Source organism: Stegodyphus dumicola, chromosome 2, assembly GCF_044657685.1.
Source record: "Stegodyphus dumicola isolate Sdum_Otavi_A_Nest chromosome 2, ASM4465768v1".
In the NCBI taxonomy this organism is placed as follows: domain Eukaryota; kingdom Metazoa; phylum Arthropoda; class Arachnida; order Araneae; family Eresidae; genus Stegodyphus; species Stegodyphus dumicola.
The window spans coordinates 171768800-171782215 of record NC_140769.1 but is presented as its reverse complement, the minus strand read 5'-3'; the positions used below and the strand labels follow the sequence as shown (position 1 = coordinate 171782215).

The window sequence follows — 13416 nt, the reverse complement described above, 5'->3', positions numbered from 1 at the left end:
TATTTTAGTCTTAAAAATTCCTTACAATGAGTAAGTGAGGCAATATAAATGCATGTTTCTGTCTTAAATCTGGATGATAAGTACTTCAACCCCTAGTTCACGATTCTCTCTTTAAGTCACTTTCTGTGCAGGGTTTTCAATTGGAAAGCTTTTTTTCGTGTTTCTTTTGTATATGTTATTTATCTTTTTTATCTGAACTCTTCCCCTGACCTAATCTTTTCCTCTGTGTCATTCTTCTTCTTACTTTCTTATAATTTTCCCTACTTTTTGTTAATTTTTTATATTTGCGCTAATGCTCTAAATGTGTATAAGTAAAACTTGCGCCAGTAATTACATGAAGTTTTCGCTTATCATTAGAGTTTGGTCTATTTTGCCAGGAGGGACACCAATCCATCAAATCAGGGGTGCAATCTTTCTAAATGGTGGGAATTTGGGAAACGGGGGGCTATAAAATAGTCGCATTTAAGGTTCTTTCACCTATTTCCTTGCCTCTCCCTCTCATCATCTCTAGGTACAGGTTGTTTCTCGTGAATTCGCGTGTCCATAGAACTTACGTAACAGTTTTCCTACTGGATTGTCTTGGCATGTTGTAATTCTGGTCTGTTCGAAAATTTGGTGAAAATTAGCGGTATCTAATAACGCGAGGTGATTCAAAAATCCTTCTTAATAATCTTCATTAGGGAAGTTACCTTGCCACATTGGAGACAAATGAAAGAAGAAATTGTAATGTTTTTTAATCTCATCCCTTTATTATTTTTTTCTTTGTCTGATCATTTTAAAATTCAATGGGTATAGTGAAAATATATTTAAACCAGCTGTACCAGGTAGTTTCTCATGGTTAGATATAGTATTCTTAACGGTGATGAAGTAGCAGTTAGGTAATGACAGCGAGTCTTTTAATAAAATTTTTGTTGATTCCACGGCGGATTGTAAACCTAACGCATTCTATTTGCAAAAATTTTGCATTATTGTAGAAACGGTGTAATTATACATCTGATTTTCGGACTTTTCAAAAACAGTTATACAATTCTAATAATAGTAACAGCTTTATGAAGCATACTAAACGCTGCTACATTCACACAAATCCGAATTCGGTAGTTTCAATCAAAGTCAAAATTACTTCAGAGAATAGTAATAAAAAGTAATGCGATTGCCATTCATCGATAATTTTAAATATACTCATTCTGTCGATAGGACTATCATAATATGTTATTTCACCAAACTGTAGCTCGTATTTCATATGAGCCTGACTGTATGGTTAGTGCAAGGCAGGTGTAATATTTCTCTCATATATTCCGAATTTAACGGATTATTAAAAATACGTTGATATCTGAAATTCCTTTTCAGTTTTCCTTTGGACTTCACTTTGGAAAAATGCTGAAATGACATTTATCCAAATCCAACTCGTTATATATCAAAACACAAAATTTCATTTTGATCTGTCGACTATGTTTGCATGATTGAGTACCAAACATGCCGATTACTTTTATACAGATTACCCAATTAAAACATACAGATCTTACATACAGTCGACTGGTGTTTGCATGATTGAGTAGCAAACATACATATTATGTTTGTAAACATACAGATGACCTTTTACTTTCATATATTAGCAGAGATTCGTACCGTATCAAAATAATCTTCCTGTAGCAGTGACTGCAATAACATTTTCTATGTCTTTTCATTCAGTAATTTATGTACTGTATTTTGCATCTTATAACTCAGTGAATTTTTAGGACAGTCATTCCGGCAATGCGCAGGGAAGGTTTCAAAAGTATGCTAAATCAGGCATACTTTATTACATTTGAACATCATTATTACATTTGAACATGCTTTCTTCAAAATATCATCTTGTTATGGAAGTAACTTTATGAAGAAATTTTAATCTTATGTGGTTGATACTTTTTACATACAAAGGCTTAAAAAATGGGAAGACATAGAGAAGTTTCTCTGCACTGTGAATAATTGCACTCGGGATCTGACTACTTCCTTCTATTTAAAATAAATGTAACTTTAAAAGGAATGCACTTCAAAAGTATTTCGAACAGTTTTAAAAAACAATCGGAATTGGGGAAGAATATGCTAATAATTGTAGAATTGGGGAAGAATATGCTAATAACTGTAGAATCGGAGAAGAATTTGCTAATAAGTGGCTTATGAAAGCATCCAGAAACTATATAAAGGTGTACGGTATTAGAAGGAAATGTGCAGAAAAATTAGTGGTGAAGACAGTTTTTTCAAATATCGCCTTTTATTCTCCCTTTTCCTTTTTTAATGAATTTAGTCTAAAGACTGCTTTATGAACCCTTCATAATAGTAAAATGTTTTTCCTTGAAGTCGATCTAATAAGGTGATTACATAAACTTCCTGTTCCATGTGCGTTCACAGTTTACTGTGAAAGAAAAATGAAAATAACCTGGAACGGTAATCATTTTTCCGTCATTGGGAAATATTAGTAGTTACATTAATCTGTTCTCTTTTCTTTATAAAAATAACTCTGACTTGGAGAATTTTTTATTTTGGTTCTGCAAGTGTTTGTAGCATAGCTTCGTAATGATAGCTTTTCAGAAGCTAAAAACAAGATGGACAAAAACAAATTGAAATTTACAAAAAAGCAAAAGTACTGTTCATTGAGCCATCGATGGCTATCAGAGCGCTTTATATGATCGCATCGGCATATTTTAAAATTGTTATTACCTTACCAACAAGAGCCAAAAGACGTTCTTAAAAAAGGGAATTTCAAATACGTATTAAAAAAGAAAGCTATGTGACTGACTGATATTTTTTTAAAACAAAAGTATTCTCAAAGCAAAATATCTTCTCGTACTGAAACATTCTAATAGCAACAACAGCAACATAAACAATTTCCGCTTAGTTTTGCTTTTGATACAGAAATTGGGGATATCGATAAATGCTGAATATAAATAACCGTGTCGAGTTATATTTTATGAATTTTTCTTAAATTATCCAAATTGGCCTATTAAATTATGGATCAACATCACGAACACCTGCTTTGCGTTTAGCTGTTGATAGCTAAAGCTGATGTTCATAAGACTACACTTTAACGTATCAACTGCCCTCATTTTTAAAGAATTAAATAAACTATAGAAACGTTTTTAACAGCAGTCAAAAACCAAATGATGGATGCGAACTTTACCAGCAACATCCTCCAATTACCTTGAGACAAAAGTTGGCTTCAAACTACTGATTATTTTTAAACCATCCATACGTTTAGAAATCCTTCCAAAAAATTAATGAACCTTTACATGGGTTGGGCATCGAACTAGCCAAAATTTATTAGCAGATCCTTCTTCGCGAAGGCATTACGAATAACCAAAGGTATTGTGACCCAATGTTTATGTATATATATGTATATATTCATCAAATGTTCCCAGAAAGACACAGAGCCATAGAGTATATGATGTGCCATTAATGTCTCATGCTTATAATGCTTGTTTTTATTTCTTTAGTTTTTAATGCTCCCTCATTCGAAGGACGTGATTGGTGGGAGTAGTGTATAAATAGATAATGGGTGCGCCTGCATATATTTCTTGCCATTCAGAAGCTATAGGGTTTGTCGCAATAATGTATACGGCGGGAGTTGGAGTTTTGTGTGTTTTCTTTTTAAACTCTGTGGATGATGTATCCTCATAGGCTTGGCTAACTTGATGCCATTACCTACAATGTAAAAAGACGAAAGAATGTGGAATTTGGTGCCTTCATTTCACTTTACTCTAAAAATAAAGAATAAGCTGATGTGTATTTATAGACGAGTAAAGATGTTTGTAATATACATCACGTCGCTGCAAGCGAAATCAATATCATTTTTGTAATAGTAGGAAGCGTGTTACTGTCTTTCTTATTATTATTAGGCAAAATTTAGTAATAATACTGCTAGTATTAAAAGGTACGGCTTTTAGAAACCATAATTTATATATGGATCGAATTATTTTACTGTGGCAAAATTACCCAAGGTATATCCACAAAGGAATGGATGTCTCTCCATTAGTACTTATCATAGTTCGAAAACACAGGGAAAATTTCAGGAAATACCTGTTGGAAATAAAGTTCGAACTGCATTGTTTATTGGCTTTGATCTCTAGGCTAATTCTCGGCTTGTAATGCGGAAAGTATACCGTAAAATAGTTGCAGTTTGTTTTACTTAAAGATAGAAAAATGTCTCGTATTCCCAAACATTTTCGAAAGAATTAATACTCATTAAGCAATCTCTAAAGGACCCGAAATTAGTTCGGATGTTTATTCGAAGTAATTAAAATGGCATTTATAAATTGTGTATAAATATTATTTTAGCATTTTTTTTTATTTACAAGCCGATTTACAGGTTCTTTGTCGTCACTGCATCTCACTATTCATAATTACCTTTTATCAGTTTACACCTTTCGTTCAACTTATTCGAGTTCATGATTTCAAATTAATATGAATTCAGAAAACAAAAAGAACTAGCAAGTAAAAGTATGAATATGAAAAGACTGCGATTAAAAAGTAAAGTTTAACTCTTAACTGAAATTTAAGCTCCAACGGTTTTTTTCAAAGGAAAAAGGAATGAGTATTAGTATTCTTATTTAACTTTACTTACTTGATGAATGTTACATTTTTCCTGAATAGAGTGAGCCCACTCTACACTTTCCTGAAATTCAAATTGGAAATTTCATGGGAAAAAAAAATCTTGGTGATAGAAGGGCCGTTAAAAGCCGGAGCAAATAGGATGAAATCCGTCTATGCATATCTCTAAAACATTTCAAAGGGCAGCTAAATATTAATGGAGAATAAACTAAACGTAGAAACTAGTATAATCCGAGCGTAAAATTACCTGCGACCATAAAAAGATATGAAATTTTAATAATGGTGATTTGCCTTTTTATTAATTATTTGATAATAAATGTTCGCTTAATATAACTTCTTAAAACACATATTTGTGTTTATTGAAGGAAGTGAGGACGTAGCGAGGAATTTTATAATAAATGATAAAAATACGGAGAACTTTACCGTCAAATTATTCATTATTTATGTGTGGAATAATAATTAGATTCCTTATAATTACGTTATTGCCATTAGTAGCTTATTAGGTTGCTTATAATTATGATGTAATATTTAGATAATATGAATATTGTAGGTTATTTATGTATAACCTTTTTTCATAGTTTTCTGCCTATTGTAATGTACTAAAATTCTGAAGTAGAACAGTTAATATTTCAGTTATTTAGTAGATGGTCATTTCTTCTATTTCTGCTGTTTGTTCATGATTAAGGGAAAGAAATAAATCACATCATTTGCTTCACTGTAGCCAATGCATTTTTTAATTCTTTTTAACGCGAAATTAACATTTGCAGTTTCATGAAAAAGTATAGTTGTATAACTTACTAAAAATAATATCTCTTCTCTCAAATATTTTTCTTTGACTGTGACTCAAGAGGATAAAAATTCTTAGTGATTCTGACGTATATATGAAGTGAGAATTTTATCTTCCATTAAGAAAGTCTTAACGGGAGGTTATCATATTTATTCTTTCAGAATTAGTTAATTATTAAACAATTATATTTGCTAGATAACTTGTAAAGATTATGTTAATTTTATTAACAGTTGAATTTCCTGTTAAAGTTCCTTTCCTGTCAAATTCTTAACTTTAACTTACTACTTCCGGGCAGAACGTAGTTTTGGAATCTTTCTGAATACTTAATGAGGAGGAGCGGTATTTAAACCGTAAAATTACTTACAGAGTTAGAGAGAATCAGAGTTTCTGATTTATGCGCGTCTGCCTTTTGGCTAGTCTCTCTCTCAACGCTCGGCCGTAATCAGGCCCTTGATAAGCTTCGTAGTCAAATAAAGTTAAGGGGCCAACTCGATTAGAATCTTGATAGCTTCGGCTATATTTCTTTAGTTAATCTTAGTTTTAGTTTCATTTTTAGTCTCTTAATTTCAAACCCAAGTGTCGGCTTGTACTGTACACTCCAAGACGGAGTTTTGTTAAATCTTATTGGAATAATAAAGGGTTAGTTACCCTTCCATCTTGTTGTTTCTTCTCAAGCGATTATTCGCTAACTAGTTTTTGAGATTCGCCACTTTCTACAGTAACTGAGAATTACACTGTGAGAATCTTACAAACTTATTGGTGAAGATTTAGAACAGGAGCGGCTAGAGGAGAGAACACGAAGTTCGGCTACGTCTTTTTTCCATTCCTACATTATGATCTTATCTTCCGTAATTTACTGAATACCATAAAATTTCATTCAGCTCGATTTGTTGTTAATATACTTGTAGGAAGTTTCAGTCATTTTAATTCTGTACAGTTTGAGAGTAAGTTCGAAAACCTACAGTACAGTTAATGAATTTCTGCTAAATAGCTCCATCTGAGACCATATCCAATGAAATTTGCCCATCCCAAGGTTTTGCCAGCATTGCACAACTCGTATCACTATCAATCTATAGATACCTTATGTATATATAAATCTTAAGTATACATAAACATGCAGCCTTCACCACACCCTTAATTGTATTTTTCTGTAGACAAGCTGAAGAAGAACAACATGGGGAAACAAGAACTAGAATTTGTCTTCCGTCTATTGTTAGAGGCTCGTGGAGGCGCGAGGCCCCCCAAAACCAGAACATCACCATTACCGCCAGCTTAACGGCTCTGCCTTGGCAGTAATTGAATGTGAGGTGGGGCACTTGCCCCTCCGGCCTTAGGGAAGGAGTGCTGGCTTGCGATTTTTATTTTATTTTTTTAATTTGTGTGACGTGTGCTAGTATTTTCGAGTTACGGGTGCCCGATCGGAGTAGTAGCGAGAGGGCTTTTGGTTATGCCTACTTTTCTTATTATTTGCTACTCGGGTACTGACGCACATTAATAATCCTGAATCAGGAACTTGTGTTCTGTCAGCTTGCTAATGCATAGATTGAGTGTATAAATTAAATGTGATCACTTCCATCGAACAGCGGGAGTGTTTCTAAATACCTTGCACATAATGAGACTCGTGGGACTCAATCATATGATTTCAAATAGGGAACTTGGGAATTTTTTTTATTCCTCCTTGAAATAGCCTTGAGACCTCATTATTCTTGACGATAACTGCAACGAATGACAGCATGTGATCATTGATATGAGTCCATTGGGTCATTATCCAAAGGTTTAATATTATGTAGATTTATAAAATGCTTTTGTAAGGAATTCGCAGGTATTGCATATATGAGTTGGAGAATAATGACATATTAATGGTCTGGGGACTTCATGAAGCTAAATTTTTAGTTCTCCAGATCTCTGACTGAGCCATGATAGATGACAGTACATATACAAACAAACGATAATAATGATAATTGTAATAAATCATGAACTTAAAAAACAAAGCAAAAAAATTTCCTCGAATTTCATTAGAGATATATTTCCCATTCAATTAATTCAGTTCTCACTTCGCGGCAAAGCAAAAATAAATAAAAACTCAAAATATCTTCATTAAAAATTGAAAGATATAGAAATACATAAAACACCAAATGCAGTTAAAAGAATTAAAAACAATTTTTACAATTAAAATTAGAGTTTCTACACAAAAACAGGCAATTCGGCCAGCAGGCAAGAAGGCAGATTTATCGGTGCACAAAACTGGAAGTTCCTTTTGGTCCCACTCATCAAAAAGACGCTGAAAGTGCAGAAAGACTTAATTCACTATTATCCTAAGTTTCAAATGTAAACAAATATGGCTGCTATGGTTAAAAAGTAGGCTTAGCCGCACTTAAACAACTTTTAAATTGTTGATAATTCTACAACTATTGCATGCAGATTAACTAAAGATATAAAAACTTTAACCAGAAGATAAGAATAACTGAGGCTACTCATTTTTGAGTTATGCGAGATACATATATGTACAGACGCCACGAAAAAAAAAATCTCTCCTGAATTCATTATAAATCAGTCTTAGAATTTCTTTTGGGGAAAAGATTCGTTTATTCTGTCCTTACGCACAGATATTACGCAAAAACATCGTTAAATTGCATTCGATAGTAGTAAAAATGGATATTTTCGTTGAAATATGATACTCGGAATTTTCCGTGGTTACAATACTTCCTTTACTTCGTACAAGCTAAAACATTTTTTTTTTTTTTTTTTTTTTTTTTTGGTCATTCTGAAACAATTTGCATTGTGGGAAATTGTGGCAGATGATGTGATTTAAAAGAATGTTGTTGGTATGTGAGTGTGCGAAATCACTTCAGCTGTTGACATAGATGGTAATAATTCTTAACAGTCGTAGAGATTAGATCATCGTAGATTCATATACCTGAAAGATTTCAAGAATTAATCCTACGCATTTATAGTTTAACATCAGCTGTCTATTCATTATCTAATTCACTAACTTAATTTATTGGTTTTATTAATACATTAGTTGCAATTACTTTGTTAACTATGCATGCGCAAGTATGTATTCTATGCGAACATGCGACTGCGCATATGGTGTACTCCCAGTACATCCAGGCGCATAAAAGCGCTTGATTATTTTCTTTGGACGTAATGCGGACCCATGGAAACATCTCGAATAACTAGGTTCTAGCCTCAAATTTATGTTTTGGGATCAAAGTTGTAGTTCGCAATTAATGACTGCTCACAATACACTAGGAGGAAGGGGTACCCTGACCTGGCTAGCATTTAAGCCGCCTTACACAATTAACCAGTCCCAACCCTAGAGGCGATCCAAGGAGGACTAACCCCGGGTGAACCCAGGAGGACCATTTTGTTTCACACAGTCTGGGTTATGTACTCAAGTCTATCATGGACGGCAGCGCATCCACGTAAAATCAAAGAGAACAAAGTAAGACATCGACCTTCTCCAGTATTGACCAAAGGCAGCCAAACCCCCAAAGACAACCTTCGACATCTGACTATGTAACGTCTTCACAACCAAGGGGCAAACAAGACAGTACCATATGGTCTCTGCCGACCCTAAACTTGCCACCGAATAAACAATGGTTCTAGTCACTTTGAGGACTGTTAATTTTACCCTAGAAGTCGAGTCAGTGTAGGTTGGGGTCCTAGCCAGAACTCCGGGAGTTGCCTCCCAATTGACCCCCGGGAGGACGTTTGCTCTCAGCAACTTAATTACTGAGTGAAGAGAAAATGTAAAGATCATCCAAAATTAACGTCACTGTCATCCTACGGATTAAATAATGACTAATAATTTTGTCTTTTGCATACGAATGGTTATCCAGTTCGGTTTCTTGCAGCTGCGAGTTGCTCGAAACGTTTCCCAACCCGATTAGGTCCTAAGAGGTCACCTTCATTTTCTTACAAGTGTTATAGAATGCAGTAGTTTGAAGCTATGTCATAAACTGTAACCACTAATTATTATCTTCGTATTTTATAAAAAATATAAAGTATTTAAATTGTAACCTATTGTAAAAGTCTAATTTTGTTTCCAATTGTAGTGTTGATCATCCGAACTCCTCCGTATCAGTTGAGGACGGTGCAGATGACCACTTCGAAGACGCGCTCCAGTCAGAAAGCTACGAAACCTGTGACGATGCGACCGATTTCAAAATGGCAGCTGACCATCTACCTGACAGCTCAATGGAGGATGTCAACGTCACCAGCAGCAGACCATCTCGGTTTTGGCGAGTTATCCGTGTTGCTGTTCCTGTGCATTTTGCCCTGGTTCTACTGTATTGTATTGCTTGGTATCTGGAGCCAAATTGCTGCGATATGTTAAATAATTTCAATTTTTCGTTGACGCCCCAATTCCGCTATATTCATGGACCACCGCCGGTTTGAAGTATTTTAAATATTAAAATCTGTAAAAATATATAATTTCTTTTACAACAAACCGTCCGAATAAGAGTTGTATATAACATTTTTAATGCGTCACTTATGTGTATGTGCTTGTAATTTTTCATGTCTCGAAACTTTCAGGTATTTTTTATTTCTTTTGTAATGAATCAAAATACTGCTTAAAAATTTAAATTTAAAATTTTCATATAATTTTGTTTATTCTGTTTACTATATACTGCATTTAATAATGAAATAGAATTTAAATTTTTTTATTATGAATTGCGCTAAATATAATAACATCTTATGTTTAAAATAAATAGATGATTAAATATTATTGTCTGAAAAGGCGGTAGAAATCAGAAAGTTCTTATACAGCACTAATGGAGTTAAAAAAATTGAATTTCTGAATATACTAATTGATAATTTATAAATTATTTATTCCTCTACATATTGATTTAATGTATAAACAAAGAAGAGTAGAGTATTGCATTTAAAATTGCAAGTTTGCTTTTTTATTTAGATTTCGTGAGAATATATAAAATAATTTTTGAAATGTTCCGTGTTTCTCTAAATTATTTATTTAAAAATAATATTCGTAGTTCTAAAGCTAATTGTATTAATCATTTTACTCTTTCATAAATTAGTAAATTAAAAGCGTTTTAAACTCATTTATTTCTCAAACATGTAAAGTGCATTAAAATTTTCTAACGTTAGCATTTTAAATTCATTTACTTTTGAAATATTTAAAATGCTATAAAATTTTGGCAAATTTTCCACTTTTAAGGAATAATTTACATTTGTTTAAAATGCAATGTTTTTGTTTATTAATGATTTTTTTGCGTGTATAATTTATTTCGATAACTATGCTAAGAATGTAAGCATAATTTTAATATTTCTGTAAAACTAATTTCTTTTCCTATCGATTTCATGCTTGAAGAGTTGTACAGCTTCATATTTGAAAAGTTGTATTCTGACGGAAATATTAATAACTTAAATAAATTTACTTTATAATATTTCAGCTATGGAAGACTAGTTGAACGTTTTCAAAAATATTTTCAACTTCTTGTTTTAAGATTGATTGCAAATTCTTAAAATAGTTACAAAATTCGAAACTTACAAACTAGAAATTATTAATATTCTATTATGAACGCACTGTTTAAACTTAGCTCATTTTAATAAACAAATGTAAAAAAACTCAAAATTAGCTTATTTTACAATTCAAAATAAAAATAATTTAAGAGGACATTTGAATATAATATTTAAACTTTTATGAAATAAATAAATTATTTAAATTAAAATAATTTACATTATTTTAAATTAGTTCAGCGATAATTTACTGGTATTATAGATTTTAATGTTAATGAACAGTTATAATATTAGAAAACTAGATAACATTAGAAATTTCTAAATTTTTTAATTTATTTTCAAGTTATTTTTAAGTTTGCTTTTTTATATAAATCAACATTTTACTATCCAGCTTTGCTTAATTATCATGATAATTATTGCAAGAGCCTAAGGTATTATTTGTTTCGTTCACTGTCAACTAGTAAATTATCAGATTTCTGGTAAATTAGTTCGAATTATTAAAATAAACGCAACTACTTCCCGTATCTTCTTTGCTATTTTGGGATATTCTGAAGAACTTCCATTATGATGCTTTTTTATCATTTTAGACTATATGTTTATGGAGCTTTAATTACTGCATGTTTTATTAACATTTGCATTTTTAATACTGTATACAGTTTTAAAACTAAGTAAGTATATGCAAATTAGCCCATAATGAAATTTATTTTTTAATGCTTAAAATAATTTAAGAACTTTCAGAGATACTTTAATTTGAATAATCAGTCATTATCGATATATACAGTTAACTTGTATTTTATATAATTAATAAATACATGTTTGGATGTGTAGATTAAAAAAGAAACTAATAATTTTGTCTTTAAAAGAATGTTTGCATAAAATAATCGTGCTTAGTTGGAAATTACAGAAATTTGGGTCTTGTCATGCTAACAATAATTTTATTACGTCCAAATGTTGAATGAAAACAGAAATTTAAAAAAAAAAAAAAAAAAAGATGATTTATAAATCAGTAACAAATTAATAATAAAACACAGAACATTAATGAAGGAAATATGTAGTGTAAATTGTTATAACTCCTTTAGTGGATGTGTTTCTTTATTTTCGAAAAACGAAGATGCATTAACCATTGTTCCGTCTGTGTCGTAATCAGTGTAATTCTGACTTGCGAATAATAAAGTAATTTCTTTGAATCTTAAATTTTTGTTTTAACAGATTTTTGCTTTAAAGTTGCAGATTTTTTTTAAATTTATACATATGTATTAATTAACCTTAAGATATTTTATGAAGACAACGAATTTGACATTTTATAAAGAATTTCATCTGCGACTGAAATATGCTTCATCAGTGATGATAATTTTTTTTAATTGTTGATTTCAGAAGTCAATAGTAATGAATTCTCAAAAAAGAACGGAAATGTGCGTATAAAACACTGTCTAAATTATTTTTGAAATAAAAACATTGTAAAATTTTACACATTGTAAAAACATATTCATTGTACATTTTTCATGTATTTTATGCATTTTTCATGCACCAGTTCACCACAAACGATTCTGGAATTCTAGTCATGAACACCGTATCGTATGTATAAAAAACTACATCGGAAATATACATATTTCATAATCAATTTTTATTAAAGTTACACGTAGCGAACTTTCTTTTCATTTTCATGGTATTGTGTAAATTTTTTGTTTTCAGAATTTCATTCTCATTCATATTACACCTATTCTTTTATCAGATATAACCCATATATATTTGTTGCTTCGTGTTAGTTTTTCTTAAATTGGTAGTTATTTTTGGTGGGGAGTTTTTATATAATGTTGGAAATCTTGTATGTCCTGTTGTAGCTATTTTGTCATCGCTTCACGTTTAACGAATTATGTACACTTGATAAATATCAGTTGTTTTGTTATTTTGCCTAATAAAAATTTTTTACAGGACTTTTTATCTCATTATTTGTGTGTATTTTGTTTTGTTTTCTACAACATACATGTTGTTTTTGTTAGAGATGATAGAATCTGTTGTAATCTTTCTAACTGAAAATTTATAAATCTTAGAAGGATTAGAAATAAGATTTGAAGTGCTTAAGCAAGCTTAGTGAATATTAAACTGAGTATACTGAGGAGACATGTTAGTATGGTATGTCATACATGGTTTAATGACTGTACGTTTTGAACTTGCAATTAGGTAAACTATACGGAAGAAAATTATTACATTTATGAATAAATAATATGCACATTATGAATAAATAACTATAGGCTTTGAAAGTTTTCCTTGACAGACGAGCGCACAGATATCTGTAATACTTGTATTATTCTCACAATATCTGCATTTAAGTATCTTGTTAAATGCGCACAGATTAGACATAACACCATAAAAAAATAAGAAAAACTTGGTAATTGTAAAACATTCACTTGAAGAACAATCTCGTTTCACAAGTTCTTGATTGTCGAAGTCTGCGATTCGTGTTGCCTAGGGAATCATTGAGACACTTAACGAATAATGTCTCCTTGATGTTAGCTTGAGGTGGCCATGCTTATTTTTTTTTTCTGAAAGCATAATTTTAT

The 13416-nt window shown here is 31.4% G+C and overlaps 1 protein-coding gene across 3 annotated transcripts in view; it reads left to right on the top strand.

Annotated features, from left to right (window-relative positions):
* The window catches only part of LOC118181803 (uncharacterized), a 193358-nt gene extending 180569 nt beyond the window's left edge, over nt 1-12789 (top strand). For all 3 annotated transcript variants that reach the window (XM_035351008.2, XM_035351006.2, XM_035351007.2), the window contains exon 15: nt 9430-12789. In XM_035351008.2, coding sequence (XP_035206899.2) covers nt 9430-9772 — 343 coding nt within the window. In that variant the 3' untranslated portion in view covers nt 9773-12789. The remainder of the gene's footprint in view (nt 1-9429) is intronic.
* Nucleotides 12790-13416: the final 627 nt, after the last annotated feature.